This window comes from Seriola aureovittata, chromosome 10 (genome assembly GCF_021018895.1).
Source record: "Seriola aureovittata isolate HTS-2021-v1 ecotype China chromosome 10, ASM2101889v1, whole genome shotgun sequence".
Lineage (NCBI taxonomy): Eukaryota > Metazoa > Chordata > Actinopteri > Carangiformes > Carangidae > Seriola > Seriola aureovittata.
Window position 1 is genome coordinate 79,144 of NC_079373.1, and position 17,711 is coordinate 96,854.

The following is a 17,711-nucleotide window of genomic DNA, read 5'->3' on the forward strand; positions in this document are numbered from 1 at the left end:
TGCATGTGTTTTCTTAAGTTGCAGTGCGTTGAGCACTCAGGGCCATCGTACAGGACAGAACCAACAACTAATGATGAACTTGATGATCCAAAATCCCATTTATGTGAACTCGTTAATTTGATTTTAGTCAGTTTTGGTTTTAAGATGTTTTGTCAGTATATTGTGTTCATATTAATAGCTGAACACTGCTCACATGAACACTGTGTTGAAGGTTTACAATCAGTGAAAATAAAATTAACAAAACATGACATTTTTTTTCAATGTTTTACTTGTCTCAAAACAAACTTCTCAACTGATCCACAATACAAACATATTCATTCTACATGCTTTACATCTTACACGTCACTGCAAATTACAGGTCTAAAATGAAATTTAGATCATAACACACCTGTTACACAAATCTTTCACACTGAAGATCATCCTAGACTAGATCAGACATATAAATCATGCACATGTAGCCTCCTCATTTCTTTATCTTCCATCGTTGTGAACTTCCCCTGGTTCAGCCTGTAAACAGGTTCCCATGGTTTTCTATAGCATACCTGTTTGCTTACCTGGGTATCATTTGGCTGTAAAACCTGAGCTCAGCTTCAGTGAGCTCGGTGCTGATCAAGTTTTCTAATGCTCTCTGTTCATCTTAAATAATTCCTTTGCTCTTTGTTTAGAGATACAGTACATGATACCATGATACCTCTTCTTTCAGTCGGCCTTTGTCATTTCAGTGGTTCCTCTGGGTGATGACTGGTTGCTGCGTGTTCATACGTGTGTTGTGTTTGTATGTATTTTGAATGTTTCTCCCTTGGTATTTCTTTTGTTTGTTTTTTTTGCTTTTGTGTTGAAATTGATGTACAGCACTTAGTAACCTGTGTTTAAAGAGGTGTGATATAAATAAAGTTTTACTTTACTTGGGGATTGATTATATTCCTCTACTGCGGTCATTACCTTGATGCATTTCATCTTATGTTTGATAAAAAGCCTGGACGGTTTACATTCTTCAGCTTCAAGTGCAATATGAGCTTTCATATGGTCTGAGATACACTTAAGCAGACCTCTTCACACTGTCTCACACACTATCTCCATGTTTAGCCCCAGGACCGGGTTGTCAGGTCCCCCAGCAGCCTGAGCAGCCACCACAGCAGTAACAGCAGTAAAAGCAGCCTGGTTGCAGTCTGAAGACTGTCACTGAATACAACTACAAGCACATTAACATTCATTATTGTTGTTGTTGGTCTGAAAGTATTATTCAAGTCATGGTGTTTATAAGGGAGTAGTCTAAAACTAATTTTTAGTTCAAATTTTTAATGTAAGAAAATGATCTGAAAGATCTGAGAATATCCCTTAAACTTATTATTTTCAAAATTATTATCATTTATATTATACTTTTTTTAAAATCAAATATTAATGGAAAATGTTATACTGGGAATGAAACAATGGGGTTTTGTTTCCTTAGCAACAGATTTGCTGTGGAACAAAAGCACTGATTCATAATATAACAAGAATACAGATGGACTGTCCTGCTACTGGTGATGATGTTTGGTTATATTTATCCCTCAGGGAGCATGATCCTGAATTTGTACTGTATTTTATTTTTTTCTCACATACATGTTTTGGCCTGTTAATGATGAGGGGTCAAGAAAAACAGCTGCTCAAATCTTGACAGATACCAACAACAACAGATACTGACTGACTTCCTATCCTCAGGACCCAGTTCATCATTGTACTGTACACTGGAACATCACAGGTATTTAAAGGGTGTGTTAAGTTTCTAACTCATAAGGGGAACATTTGACTATGGAGAAAATATTGCTGTGTATGTGAAGGTGGTGTGTAGAGGATTACACCCAGAGCAAAGCGGGAGTTGATATTGGTGACAGTTGTACGGTAGGTGACGGTTTTTACACAGCAGCAATAATCAATCAATCAATCAATCAATCAATCAATCAATCAATCAATCAAGTCATCTGAATTTCATTCAATTTCTTCTGACTAAAATAAACAGAAACAGACAGTCAGTTTTCGGTTTGAGTTGCAGATACGCTCTTATAAGGCAGACAGTTTTGGTATTGTTAGCTCTCCACACTTCATGAGTTCAGGTCTGACTGAGATAATTGCCCGTAAAACATGCGTGATGTTACAGTGTTTGTCTGTAGGAGGTCATAGGTCATGACAGAAATACTTTGCTCTCCAAAAGATCCACAGTCTTGTGAATGAGAGCGTTTACTCTTTAGCTTCAGATAGCAGCAAATCTGAACTTCAGGTCCACTTACTGGACTTGTTTTTTTAATTCAACCACATGTCGCAGTCTTCATCAGATTTTAGTTGAATGTTGTACTTAATTTCCCAGTATCTGTACTTCACGTGAGTATTTCTTTTTTGTACACTTCTGACTTTTACTCCACTGCACTTAAACAAACAAGACAACAGACAAATATTGTACTTTTGACTACACTACATTTCTATGAAGGACTCACTTACTTTGAAGCAGAGCATTTAGTCAGTGAATGAATTTTGTTTTACTTTGAAAATGTCAGACATACACTGTGTTCATCACAGGAGAAAAACAGATCACAGCCAACTCCTCCACTGTCAGTCATGCGTGAACCTGTCAGTGTCCAAATGATGGCAACGTTAGATAAAGGTAAAAAAAAAAATTAATTTAGTTTGAAATGTTTGCTGTGTTTACCAAGACCAACAAAACAAAAAAAGACATATGAAAACAGCCATTTATTGATTGTTGATTCAAATTGGGTTTTTTATGGCTATTCCTATAGGCTTTGTAGCATATTCTACAAGTTTTTTATTCTACAGGTTCTGCAAGTGACTCCTTGTATTCAGTAGGCTGTTTCAGAGTCATCAGCTTCTGTAAATGTGGATCAGTATGAGCTGACATAAAAAAGTGGTTTTGAATACTTCAGTATTTTTAAAATCAACTATTTCAGAACTTTAACTCAAGTAAAAATGTGACTGAACAACTGTCACTTGTATTGGAGTCATATTTGACCAGGAGGACCTGTACTGTGACTCCAGTGATGGAGTGGTGGACTTTGTCTCCATCACTCCATGCTCTGATCTCATTACATTACATCCCTGTCTGTGCACTTCCACCTGTCATCACATGACTAAAGATTCACGAACCAAAGCCCCTTCCATTCACTGATGAAGACCATTAGACGCAGTTGAAAAGCTCAGTCAGTAAGTGGACCTGCAGTTAAAGAATTAATTTTATGTTGAACACTAATGAAGTTAATGATTCATGGACACATTTTCTTCCTGTTGGTCATTCATCTCTGTGTTTGTGTGTGAAATCTCATCTCTTCCTGTGCTGTGAAGAAATTATGTTGTAGAGCAGACTGAACCTGTGGAGACAGCAGGCTGCTGTGTGTCATGGAGGATGGCGTCTATCTCTATATCTACTATCAAATCAACATACTTTAACTTGTCAAGTGTCTGTTGGAGATGCTCCCACTGTTACACATGTGTTTCTTCTCATTCAGTGTCTCAATGGACGCTGGTCCAATCAGCTGAGGGAACAGACAACTCTTCAAACTCGACTGCTGCAACTGGCCGATGCTGCTTCGCCGCTGTTTACCTCCCCTGTGCCCTTTTTCGCCATACTCCTCTTCATCAGTGCTGGCCATGTTGCTATTGACATCTGAATCCAGATCAGTGCCTTTGAGTGGGGGACAGTCTGTGGAGTATTCAATCTCCTCAACACATGGAGGTTCATCATCTTCAAAGCAACTGTAGGAGAGAGGAGAGGTGAGAGGGTTTGGTTTTCAAATTCCCTTTATTATACCACTGCAAGGATAAACTACATCACTGTCATATTAGAGCAAAGATAGGAACAAAAAAAAAAACTGCAAAACTACACCCACATAAACACTTTCCTCAGATCAAAAATCAACAATTAGCCCCCCATCCTCTCGGACACAACACAAAACCCCCCCTAGAGCCCACGCACGATTGAAGTCCTGCATATTATTTTATAGAAGGCATATTCCGACCTCAGTCGTCCCTAAAGAACCAGCACCGGCTCCACACTACCAGAATTCTGGGCCTTGTTCCTGCACATTTAATTAACATTTCTGTGTTTGGTTTTAAAACCAAGTCCACTTTAATAAGTCTAACTTAAAATGAAAACTTCTCAAAGCAAAAGAAGCCAGTTAAGTAAATTCAACATAACACTGTTGAGTGAATTGCACAATCAAACTAAGAATGTTCTAGATGGCTTTCTGCGCATGCTCAGAAGCTGATTCCACAAACTGTTGCCGTGTGCAAATTGGCGGGCGGCTGTGTTCTGGTCAAGTTTTTACCCTTCATCCATTGACATCTATCTCTGTCTGAGTAAGTATATTTTTTTGATGTTGGAACATTTGTGAATGGTTAGAGAGTGATATTGTTGGTGCTATTGTACTTGTCTTGCTAAAATCTAGCATATATGAGCACATGTTAGCTCATGCTAGCTAGCTAAGCTAGCCAATTAACAAAATGGCAGATGACAGACATACATTAAAATAACAATTTAATTCTGGAATTCTAGTTTTAGCATCTCACCAAATGCAACATTACATTGGTTTAGTTTTAATGGCGTTTTTTTTTTTTTTTACAATTCATTGCAGAGCTCCTGGTAGCATGGTAAGGCGACCTTAAAAGCTGTGTTGGCGGTTTACAAGTTGGGGACCATAAGTTTTTTAAACAGCTTGGTTAAAAACAGTGTCATTAGCTTGTGTTTTAGCTGCAGGCCAGCAGCTAATGGTAAGATAGTTGAGTGACTTTTTTTTATTTTTTTATGCTAGCGGAGTGAGTGAGTGGGCGTCCAAGAGTCACATTTTGTGATAAAATATACTATGCAGTGCCTTTGAGGAAAGCAGAGTTTGAGAAATACGTCAGATGTGGCTGTATGTTGTGATAGAAAAATGAATTTTGGACCGTTTTTTACCCCTAGCCTGAACGATAGCAAAATACAAAGGACATTTTAAACTAGCATGGTTAGTTTTCCACCACTACGTAACTGTTGCTGCGTGCTTCAGAATTGGGGCAGACACCATAAAGGTCTACTGATTACCATTCTGCTTCTTCAGCCTTATGTTCTCACTACAGCCGTTTTGGTACTACTGTACTACATAACTGTTAAATGATTGGCTGTCTGTCTGTCTCTCATAGCGTACAGGGATATGGTAGGCTGTTTGAATGAGCCAGGCAGGGATCCCTGCACACGTGGGACTGTCAGATGATTGTACTGCAGGAGTTTTGAAAACATTACTGATGTAATATATTATTATATTATATATTATTATTTCTGCATGTACATGTTTATGAATACAAAGGGTTATTCTGTATCATTAATAATACATAACTAAATGTGGATGATGGTGCAAAATGCATGAAAATAATAATATTACTAATGAATAACCAATTTTATACAAAACAAATAATGCTTTCTTTACCACACCCAGAGTTGGTTATGTGTTGAATGATGATCACTTTCAGGTTTCAGTGCTATTCCAACTGTAAAACTGAACATGTGCTTGCTCTCAATATGTTATAATAGTTTGCTTATCACAAGTGTAACTGATATTTAATAGACTGTACTTGTATTTTACAGGTCTTCATTTCTGAGCTTGAGGACTGGACAGTCTGGATTTGTTTGTGGCTCTTTAGTAGTGGTAAGTACAGTTACGAAGTAATACATCCAAACTTACCCTTTAAGTATCCACAGATGTTCAAATCGAATACTCTATATGGGATGGTAATTTTTTTTTTTGGTTGTGTTTCATTTCCAGTATTATGAATGTGGAAATGTAAAGAGTGTGCTGCAGAGGACGACAAGGTATCAGTTATTGAAGCACTATAGGTTAAAACACGGCCACTTTGGCTGCAAACACCCTTATCCATGCACATATTCAAATTGCCCGTGCACATTTAAAACGTGGAATGCACTGCATCCAGTTGGGATGAGACTGCTTCCATTTCATCTGTGGACACTGACATTCTCTCATCTTCTAGCTCATCATCATCGTCCCTCAGGCACAGGGAAGACGTCTGGCCATGGCTCACATCTGAGTTCGGCTATGATGTCGAGCTCCAACTCCAGCGTGCTAATACTGACTTTCAAAATAATGGTATCCTCTTCAGTCCAAGTCCAAGAATGAAGTCAGACATTCTTGAAAGTTTGGCATCCCAGATAATCAAATATAAAGCTTATCCGTACAATGCTGAATTTGATGCAGTAGCTGAAGCACTCGTGAAGAAACACCCATGTTTAAAGGAGCAAGGTTCTGTTTCTGGCTTTTATGGGTGGAAAATAAGCTTGAAATATAAAATGGCAAACTACCGCACAAAACTGCGCAATATTGGATGTTCTGAGCTGAATGTGAATTCCTTCAAGCGTAAACAAGGTGATCCACGCACATCTCCAAATCAAGTGAAGAAAGCTAGAAGAGCAGAGGTGAACTATTGTCCAGATTATCCAACAGGACAATCCCAAGAGAGCTTTGAGGAAAAGAGACTGGCATTATTGTCCGAAGTGAGAAAGAGCAACAACCAACAGGTGGTTAAGGAGAAAATGGAAAAAATATTTGCTTACAGGCGGCATGAAGTGATTGAAGAAAAGCCTTTCATTGCTTAATTCAAAAGAAGGTGGCCAGCTCTTTTCTCTGAACATGAGGTCAGTCATAACTAAGTTTTTTACATTTTAGGGGGTGAAGGGATGACATTAAAAGGAATCTTCACTAGGGCTGCAACAACAGATTATTTTCATCAATTTGATTATAAAAAATTATGTCTTCAAATGTCTGTTTATTCGCAACACAGACACTCAGAGTAAGAGGGAAATTGGACAATTTTGGCATTTTTTTGTCTGCAAAAAAATCTCAAGATTATTTGCTGCTCTAATCTTCACCCAAAGATGAAAATTAGAATTATGAATTTAAAAGAAAATCATTGTGTCAAATTTGACAACAGAATCATATCTGTGAAAATTATAACTTTTGAGATATTTTGAGAAATAACTAAGGGATATCCTTGTTGTAGTTCTATATTGCATTAATTAAATGATTCACACAGTACCTCATCAGTATCATGTGACAACATTTTAATCTTAGGAAGTCACAATAACATTTTGTTGGTCCGGTAATTTGATTGTTTTCTTTGACCTGTATTGTGTTGATGTTTTTATACTTTCTTAAATGTCTGTAGGTAGAAGCAGAGTTTACTCACATCACCACTGTACCACTGAGATCGAAATTCATGCAACAGCTGGATCATCATTCTACACGGCTGATGACAATCTTCAAAAGTAAAGGAGGAGTAGCAGGGCGGAAAATAAGGACTATCATGGCAGACTTGGATAAGGTACTTTTTATTTTATTTATTTTTTATGATGAAGATTAACCAGCTGGCTACTGTAGGGCTGAAAATTAGTAGTCTGACCAGTTTGGCTGAACAGTGATGATCTGTAGTGGTAATTGCTGCACAATGCAATACCAATATAACCTCTCTTACACACTTCCCTTGTTCTCTGCTGCAGAATGATGCTGTTGAAACAAGAAGAGTACTGAAAGCACTAATGGTTTACCTCAATGAAGACCCTGAAAATCTCATAAGAGAGTACATGGTGAGTATTTTGGCCTTTGATTTCTACTGTACTTTCTCTCTAGAAACTGAAAATGTGATTGTTATTTTAGTAGTTTTTGACAAGTCTATCACACAGAAGAATAAGATACCATGCAGGCTTAGGGTACACATACAAAACTTCTTAGTTGGCAGTTCCTTAGTGCCTTGGATCCAAACATGATATATATGGACAACAAGAAAAAAGCATCAGATTGCCTGAAGGCTGGATAGATAATAAATGGTGTGTATGTTGTAACTGAAGGTGTATTTGTTTTGTGTTTGAGGATGTTGAAGACAACCAGGAGGCTATGGACCAGACAGTCCTGGGAATCTTTGCTATAAAGATGGAAGGTGCAGAGTCTACAGATGGCCTGGCAGATGTTGGGATGATCATTGAAGGTGTGGAAGTGCTCCATGACCTTGATAACATTGCAAATGCAGTCGCCATTTTGTTTGGCCTCATGTACTCACTGGACCTGAGCTATCCAAAAAACCTGAAGTACACATTTGAGGTTCTGCAAAAACTTGTGATGGAACTAGATGGCAAGAAACTCTCAACAAAGGCCCAAGTGCTACTTGAAGGAACATTTTAGACAAGTGTAGTGCTCCTAAGCAGCACAGATGAAGCTTGGAGGACAAACTCCATCTCTGACCATCTGGCATAAAACTGATTTTTGGATCTGCATGTTGAACTGTGAACAGTGAAGAGTGGATCAGATGCACTGAATGTTAAGTTGTTAAGTTAAGAAAATGTTTACAAATAGAAGAGACAGTAACAAAATTGAAAAACACAAACGAGAAGTTTGAATTCATGTCAGTTGCAGAAGTGGACATCAACAATGTGAAATGGAGAGTGATAGGTGAATATTGAACGTTGTAGCAAGGAAGATGAGAGAAACAAATGGAAATCGTGTTTATGGTGCTGTGATCAAATGTTGACCAAGTTCCCGTTCATAGGATTTGGTACTGTCTGTTGAAAATGTATGTTGGACTACTTTTTTTTTCCTTTTTTTCCCTTTGTGGTTTAATTTTAGAAAACACTGCACTGATTTGTTGTTTTTTTTTAACCCCTACAATGCTGAAGTGGCAGGGAGGAAAAAAATATTTTTGAAGTATTTTTACTTGACATTTGTTCACCCTATTCATGTAGATGGTTCATCTTTAAAAAATCAGTATCTAATGTTTCATCGTACAGTGTTCAGTAATTGTGAGGGGAAAAAAGCCATGTTTATTCACCCTGCTTCTTAAAGAATATAGCTTTAAGGTTTGGTTTGGTTTTGTAGGTCCTGGAAGAGATTTTTGTTTTCATTGGGCATTTTATACAAATTTAACTGTAAACAAAACAGAGTACTTTATAGCATAAAAAACATTTTAATATAAACATTTTTATTTAGAAATGGGGAAATAAAAATAAGCTATACATGTTGAAAAATGGTTTGTTTGATATGCAGGAGCATTTTTAAGGTATAACTCTCGCAAATTCAAAGTTTGTGGTTTTAAATTTGTTTGTTTGTGCTTGTTGGCAATAAATAACATTTTTCTACAGAACTAATGTATTGTAATTTGAATTTACTTAACTACATTGTGTGGAAATTGTTGACATAACTAGGTTTAGTAAGTCCAACGCTATTCACTAACTTGATAACAATGAAAACTGTTTAAGTACGGATTATTCAAGTTAGTTAAGTTGGAACTACAAGGGGTTGTTCAATTAGTGTTACTCAATGCAGCTGAGTTACATTTACATTAGTGAGTTAGGTCAGTGTTATGAATACCTGTTTAGTTAGCTGAACATTGCCTGATCAATTAAGGCTAACTTGACCAGATAATATTGAAATTACTTAATACAGTCTTGTTGGTTTCACATAAGGTTATTATTTTCTCTGTAATAGTAGTATTAAATTAGTTTGAACACAACACAGTTTTGTGGAAATTGTTGACATAACTATATTAAGTACATTGAACAAATTATTTTTTTGAGTGTTGGCTGAAATTTCAAGCATCACGCAGGATGCACCATAACCACTGACTAATCCGTCAGGATTTATGTATTGGTGGACTATGTCTACGTCGGGCAAAGATGTGCGATACATTTTAGCAACTCTAATGCCCAATATAATGATTGACACTTTGATCGAGAAATGTGAATCTTTGGATTTTGGTAATGGTCAAATAGTAAGAGTTGCAACTTTGGATGAGAAATTTCCATGGTCAACAAAGACACATCAGAAGACTCATTTAGAAGATTTTTTTTGATTGAAAATGCAACAGTGAGTCAAGATGTGACACGTGTGATGAATTGTAAAAAGCGGTCTGATGAGCAGGTTTCTGAATATGCAGAAAGGTTTTAGAAATGTTGGAAAGAGGAAGCTAAATTTGACATTTCAGATAAAGCTGATCCATTCTTTGTTTCAATGATGAATAACACTGGGTTACAAAAAAATATTTTTTGCAAGTTTTCTATGTTTTGCACTGCTGAATCCAAAAATGAAATCCATTTTTCTCAATCAGGTCAGGTTTTTATGCTAATTTGATTTTGAAAAATCCGATCTTCTGACTAAATTGATTACATTTTTGTGACATTATCAGTTGATTTTTGTTAATATTTCTCATCCAAAAAGGGTTTTAGAAGAAAAAAAAATCGTTTTCTAACAGAATGTATTAATTTAATGTTACAAACTTCAATTTCTGTAAATTGAATAATAGACATTGGTAAAGGTAAGTACATGTAAATTGAACGTTACGTCGTCATTGTGCAAAATTCAGGGCATGAACTTCTGTTTCTTCGAACCCCTCGAATGCTCAGCAGCAGGGATGTCTCTCTTCAGAGTCCAACAGTAATCAGCCATCATGACTGTATCCCAGCGTCCCTGATACCTGGTCTCCATCTCTTTTATGTCCTGATTGAATCTCTCCCCCTGCTCATCACTCATTGATCCCAAATTCTCAGGAAACCGATCCATATGTGAGAATAAGTAATGCATTTTGATGCTCATGTTGCAAGGTTTCTGAAAGCAGTCAGCATATTGGTGACAAGTTCTGCATAGTTCCTGGCCTTGTTGTTGCCAAGAAAGTTCTTCACGACCAGAACAAAAGCCTTCCATGCTTCCAGTTCCACTTCATTCATTGAGTTTTCAAACTCAGGATCTCTGATGAGCTGACGGATCTGAGGACCATCAAAGATGCCAGCTTTCAACTTCGGTAAAAGGTGATGCGAGCACTGTCAGAGAGGAGGTTCTTGTCCTTCAATCTGGATGCCAATAGCGCGGCAGAGGACTTTGACAAGCTGAGATCGCAAACTAGATCATTTAGTTCCTTTTGGGAAAAAGGATGAGGAGCATCATCATTAAGAACCACTTCTTGTTCATCTTCATCTTCTGGAACACTGGAGGAATCTTCGTCACTGATGTCAGGAAGTTCTCCAAAGACAGGTACTGGAAGTTCATCGCAGTGAGCTACAGGACGACGTGCTGATTCAAGATCAGGATACTTGAAGCTGCTTCGGTTCTTTCTGTTGATCCCAGTCACATCAATAGCGCAGAAGTAGCAGTCAGTGACACGGTTTGTCGGCTCCCTCCAAACCATGGGAATTCCAAACTTCAGACAACTCTTGCCTTTGGTCCACTGACACAGATACTCGGTGCATGACTTGCATACCATGTGTGGCGCCCAAGCTTTATCCTGGTCACCAAGTTTAATACCAAAATAAGCATGGTAAGCACGCTTTATGAAACTTGTGACTAGATTCTTGTTAGGAACAATGGTGTATTCACCGCAGATGTAGCAGAATACGTCAGGCTTATTTTTGCAAGATCTTCTAGTCAAAGCCATTTCATTCACTTGTAAAATATAAAAAAACAATTAGTCATAAGTTGGCACATGCAAAATCTTCAGAATTCGTTAATTGCAAGAAATATAAAAGAATTTAGCATCATATGACGTGAAAATACCTGTAAATGTAAACAAAAACGTAAAAAAACAAATATGTAGCTTAGTTCAGAAAGTTGACCTGATTGAGCAAAACCAATGTGATTTTTGGATTCAGCACATCAAAATGATCCTAAATCAGCTAAAAAATCTTAAACAATAAATTTGGTGTTGACCAGTGTAATAGTTTAGACTGTGAAGAGAGGATCCTAGATCAGCAGATAGAAAGACGAGAAGGAGAGAGAGAAAATCCAGTTTACGATTATAGTACTTCACCCCCTCCATTCCAAGCCCCAGTTCAGGCTGCTTCCTGCATGTGGAATGCATATAACCCATAGGGAGACCGACAGAGGGACACAGATAGTTGTTAATCATAATTAATGCAATGCAAGTGCATTTTTTGATTTGACCTATACAATTACCAAAATTTAATTTAAAGGTAGCAGGAAATCTTATTCCGTTTTTGATAGGTACAGGATTTATTTGCATTCACATATTGTAATTGTCAATGGGGATTCAAAAGGTTGAGCATGGTATATGTTGCCAGTCCAACAATTTGCGCAGCCGCAGTACAAGCACAGTTGTCAAAATTGGTCTTGCCTGGTTCATCTGCGTTACTACAGTATGTGGATGACATTTTGGTTGCATCACCAACACAAAAGAATTGCATCAAAGACTCTTGCCTTGCTGAGTCATCTGGCAAAGAAGGAAATGCTTTCCCTCTTTGGACTTGTGAACTTTTGCCGGGCATGGTTACTCGAATATTCTACATATGAGGCTGTGTTACGTGGTGCTACATCGAAAGAGACTCCTCCAACTATTCAGTGGACTGAGGAAACGAGACATGCTTTTCGTCACGTGAAACATATGTGTTCTGCTCCAGCTCTGGGCCTGCCAGACTATAAGTTGACTTTGCATCTATATGTGGCAGAGGACGGAAATGTGGCTGAAGCTGTGTTGGCACAGATGCATAGGGGGAAACCAAGAACAGTAGCTTATTATTCTAAAACGCTGCCATTAAATGTAAAAGGCATGGTCTCTTGTTTGCGTGCAGTGGCATCAGCAGCAATAATGGTAGAAAAGGCGCAAATATGGCATCCCATGATTATTCACACTTCCAATGCAGTAAATATTATTTTGTTGATTATTACAATTCAACACATGACTAGTCAGAGATATTGTAATTATGAACATATTTTGACAGGGACAGAAAATCTCACCATTTCAACAGCGGCACATACAAGTCCAGTTGCACACTTGAATGCATTACTTCAGGGTAAACAGGAAGATTATGTGGATTGTATAGAGTTAATTAATTCAACATCCAGCACTACAACAAATTTGCAACAAACACCATTGGTATAGAAGGATATGGTTTTGTATTGTGATGGGTCATCAATGTGTCCAAATGATAAGACAATTTTGGCAGGTTATTCAGTTTTGAATGATGCAGGGAAATACATAGAGTCATTTAAGTTACCAGTAAAATTAGCACAGGCAGCGGAATTAATTGCATTGAGGAGAGACTTGGTGTACCATGCTCTAGATCTGTCCTTTGTGCATGAATAAACCAGCCAAACTGAAATGTTGACTTGTTGGTCCGATTGTGTACATTTTTTCATCTTTCGGTCACGAGAAATCATATTTTCAAACAAGTCATCAGTTTTCTTTTTGCCTTCTGAGAGATACTCAGGTTTCTTTAAAACACAGATTCCTCCTGCCTTACAGGCTCCGTGACATCTTTTGCAGAAAGTGAACCACTGTTACAGGGTGCCACAGACCCGACAGCCATGGCCCCGGAATGGGCCTCAGCAGCCACGCCAAAAGTGAGCGGCACCAGCTGCCACCCCGGCACCTGCAGAGCCACCCGCGATATTCTATCTTGTCAGGCTCTAAGTCTGACTGTGACCTGGTTGCTACTTTTTTCTGCTCCCAAGTGGCCATATGATATGAACATGAACGAGTGTAATTTGTTCATGTGTTATATGCTTTACATTTCTGAGGGGAAATCATGCACCAAACACTGTGGATCATTGGTTAGAGGATAATTTGCAGCCTGTATTTGGAAAGTTTGTTTAAACTTGACATTTCCAGTGAACACGGCTGACCATGTTCATCCCTTCATGGCCACACTTCACCATCTTCTAATGGCTCCTTCCATCAGGATAATGCTCGATGTGACAAACTGCTTTCATCAACATGACAGTGAGTTCACTGAACTTCAGTGCCAGTGTCCATAAATTGTATTTTTCTCAGCCTCTTGTCTCGACCATTCCTCATCAGCAGAGACTTTGTGCAGCTGCATGAGCCCATACAGGTTGTGTTTTTCTTCCCAGTGGTTTTGTTGCTGCAGATTTTTTCTCCTGACACACATGTGAACCTGTTTTATTCCTCTTCCTTCAATGTGTTGCCTCAGCAGTCCCCAACCACCAGGCCATAGACCAGTACCGGGGCCTTGGCATATTCCGGGCTGCAGAGAAAGGATGTTTGTTTTTTTTTTTTTAAATCGATAAAATACAATTGCCTGATAATAGGCTGTTTAGAGCTGCCATGATTAGTTGCCATGCGGGCCGTCACTATTTCATGCTGCATATTTATTTTCCATTTGTCATTATTGCCTGCACTGCTCTGTCCTCTGCTCTCTGGGAGAGCCGGTGGAAGTGGTGGAAAATTAATGATTCTAAGTTGAGTACGTATTTAAGTTTATATACCATTTGAACTTCTACCATAGTAACAGCATGCGATGTTTCAGTAAGGTGTGCAATTTCTGTACATGTATTGGTCATAATAAAATATTTCACATTTATCAGTGCTACATGTGAACATTTCCCTTGTTCCCCAGCAGGTCTTGTCTGTCATGTGTAACCCTGACTTTGTACTGAGTCTTCACCTTCAACTGTTGAAGTAAAACCAACAGCTGGAGGATGATTCTCATCGCTTTGGCACCAGTGAGGGTATCTGGACAAAACTGCACGTCAGGATGGCGTCTTACTTGTGAGACTTGTGGTCCAGGATGTTGTTGTGATCCAGGTCAATGTTGCTGATGAGCGTCCTGCTGTAAAGAGCTTTCATATCTTTGGTCACAGACAGCAGACTGTGGCAGAACTTCATCCCCATCTCCTGTAGCTCCCTGGTTCCTGTCTGCAGGCCCTGCACACACACCACAAAAAATAACTAATCAAGAGAAGCTTAATCATACATTTAAACACATGGACTGACACACAGACTGTTTTTACTGTGTAAAGGAAAACAGACTGTTTAATAACAAACCAATAGTTGTTTGTTACCCACATGTTGTGAAGACTCAGAGATGAGTGTTTGAAATCGGTTGCTGAAGCTGAAGGTGGCTCATCCATCTCAGTCTGATTTACATTGTTTTACATGAGTCCTCATTTGCCAAATCTACAGTGAGGTTCAAACACACTGGACATTTCCTTTAAGCTTCATTTATCCAATCACTTCAGCCCTGACTCACTGGAGACCTCTCATGTTAGGGTTTTAGGGTGAGGGGTGGATGCATTATGTCAACAATTGTCCTCACATAGATGGAAGTACAAGTGTGTGTGTGTGTGTGTGTGTGTGTATCCTTGTGTACTTGTGTAAATGTGCCTTTGAGTCTTCCCTCTCCTGGTCGTCGTCCATAGGTTGAATGTGAAGTGATTCCTTTTTGTTCACTGCTTCAGTAACATCAAAGGTTTCTAAAGAGACATTCTGCATCATGGTTTAGATTTACAGCTTCCACTGACATACACTGGAAAATCTCAGTTTAGTACCTGAGATCAGCTTCTCTTTAAGCCTTCATCACAGAGTCCCCACATACAAATAAATATCAGTGGAGACTGTTGGTTTAGCCAGGATGTGAACACTCTGTTAGTCATATGACCTTCTCCTGTCCCTCGTGTCCATTCTTCCATGTTGTGAACATTATCAGGACTTTGTGTCAAGGTTCAAAGTCCACTCGGTGGATTTGACGTTTGCGGCTGTGCATCAGTAATCCGTGCATCTGGCAAACCCATCTGAAAAAATACAAACACGCTGGAAGGAGGCGGCAACCTGATTTTGTGGCTGTTCAAACTGTCCCATATAATATGGGATCGTCTTGTATTTGAAAATAAAATGCTGCGTCCTGTATTGAATCAATACAACCTGTATTTTCGTTCATGTTATGTCCTGAAAGTGCTGTGAATGTCAACTAAAACCAAACCAGTTGGCACCTTTTTTTTTTCTTTTTACATAAAAAGGTGGCAACCCTACTGATGAATATTATCTCTTTTACATCCAAGCACACATAGCTTCTAACTTTTAGTTTCCCTAAATTAACGTTATATCCCATCTTTTATGTTTTTTTTTGCAGAAATGTCTAAAATCACAGATTATTTTAAAAAGAGTTCATGAGGGTGCAGACTTCGTAGCTACCACCCAGTGTATGCCACTGCATTGTTAAGTTAGGCTAGTGTACTTCCCAAGCTACACCACATGGTGTCTGCCAGCACAACACCACAGCCAACTACATTGTCCTCTTGTTCTAGACAACTTAACCTCCCTCTATTCCAGACACAGCAATGGAGAACCCCTGTGTAGAGCAGTTTATTTCTTCCCAAGCACAGAGCCTGAAGCCTGGCTACCCTGAATTCATCAGCTGGTTAAATTCTAGTGAATGCAGTAAAGAAATAGACTTGCTACTCAGTGACAGATGTGATGCTCGGACTGCATCTAAAGGCCCATTGTTAAGATGTTTGTTGTTGAACTCCCTCAGGCAAACCAGCCTTGCCCTTCAGAGCCAAGTAGCCTTAGAGAAGGAGGTACAATTGCTTAGAGCTCAAAATGCTCTTCTCCTCCATGAAGTTCAGGTAGCTAATGTAGCGTACATACGTGGCCTGGCATCAGTCAAAAGCCATTAAGGAAGATCATTATAAGGACATGCAGAGTTACAGACCCACAACTGACACTTTGCGACTCTTTCCACCATCAAACTATCAGATTGATAGGAAACAGAGACAAAGGACCCCTCTTCCACAAACAGACCATGCTGTTAGCATGGCCGAACGACACAGAACCAGACCAAAGGTCAAAGGGTCAGCTCCAGAGGATCAACCAATGGACACCAGACAACTGGAGAATATAGGCAAAATCTCCAGTTTGTAACAATAACACTTTGTCTAATGATATTTGATTGTTTGTTGTATAGGACAAGTAACAACAAAAGGACTGATTAACACTAAGGTGTGAATCCTGCTGTGTCTGTGCCATGCATGAACACACACACGCACACATACACCAACCTCCCTTCCTCTGTCCCTCTCTAGATAAGAGTCATAAACTACAACCCACATTCCAATCCTGGGTAGTGACCAGCAGAACACTCTTCAGACACAGATCTGAGGAAGAATGTAAAATTAAATATCTGACTGTTCTGTAACTCATGAGATGTTCCTATGCAATATTTTTATCCCAAACTTCTATCCCATAGAATGTTTGAAATGTAACATGTAGATTTTAAGACAATGTCCTTCATGCGACCATACTGTAAGCATCCTTCACACAAGATAACACACTACATGACATCCATATTGATGGATATTGATGTCCATATTATTATTGTTACAGTCGAAGAACTGCTGTGTAATCCATATGTATAGACCATTAGCTTTGGGAAATATTTATATTTATATAACATTTATAATGTTATATTGTTGTTTGATCAATTAACCACTTGTATCATAATTAATTCCAGGTTTGAAGGATGTAATATGAAATCAACACTCCTATTACTCCTCTCTGCCATTATTAGTGCAAGCAGTTTTATGTTATTTAATTTAATGTATTGTGGTCATGGTGGAAGAAGGATGTGCGAGTTTATAAGTAAACTCTAGATTTAAATTATTCTAAAGTTCAGTGGAAAATGACTCTCTTCTCCAAGTGGAAACACAGGAGAAGATGGGTGGCGCCCCTGAAACATGCGCCAGCCCCCAGGTGATAAAACAGTCGTGAACAATTCACACATTGTTCAGAAGCCTATTTTAAAGCCAAAACCAAGATTAAGCCAATTCCAGGCCTAAGCCTAAATCAGAGTTCACAGACAAGAAGATGCGAGAAACGAGAAACGATGCAGAAACTAGAAGCTGAGAACTTTGCTCAAAGATCAGAGTCCCGACTCAAAGCCCGGCTCT

At 38.7% G+C, this 17,711-nt stretch overlaps 1 protein-coding gene across 1 annotated transcript in view; it reads right to left on the minus strand.

The window, feature by feature from the left end:
- Window positions 1-258: 258 nt before the first annotated feature.
- LOC130176162 (cytosolic carboxypeptidase 4) overlaps window positions 259-17,711 on the minus strand; it is a 76,819-nt gene continuing 59,366 nt past the window's right edge. The window contains exons 19-20 of the mRNA XM_056387099.1: window positions 14,534-14,691; window positions 259-3,741 (exon numbers count right to left, since the gene is read on the minus strand). Of these exons, the coding sequence (XP_056243074.1) occupies window positions 3,432-3,741; window positions 14,534-14,691 (468 nt within the window). The 3' untranslated portion in view covers window positions 259-3,431. The remainder of the gene's footprint in view (window positions 3,742-14,533; window positions 14,692-17,711) is intronic.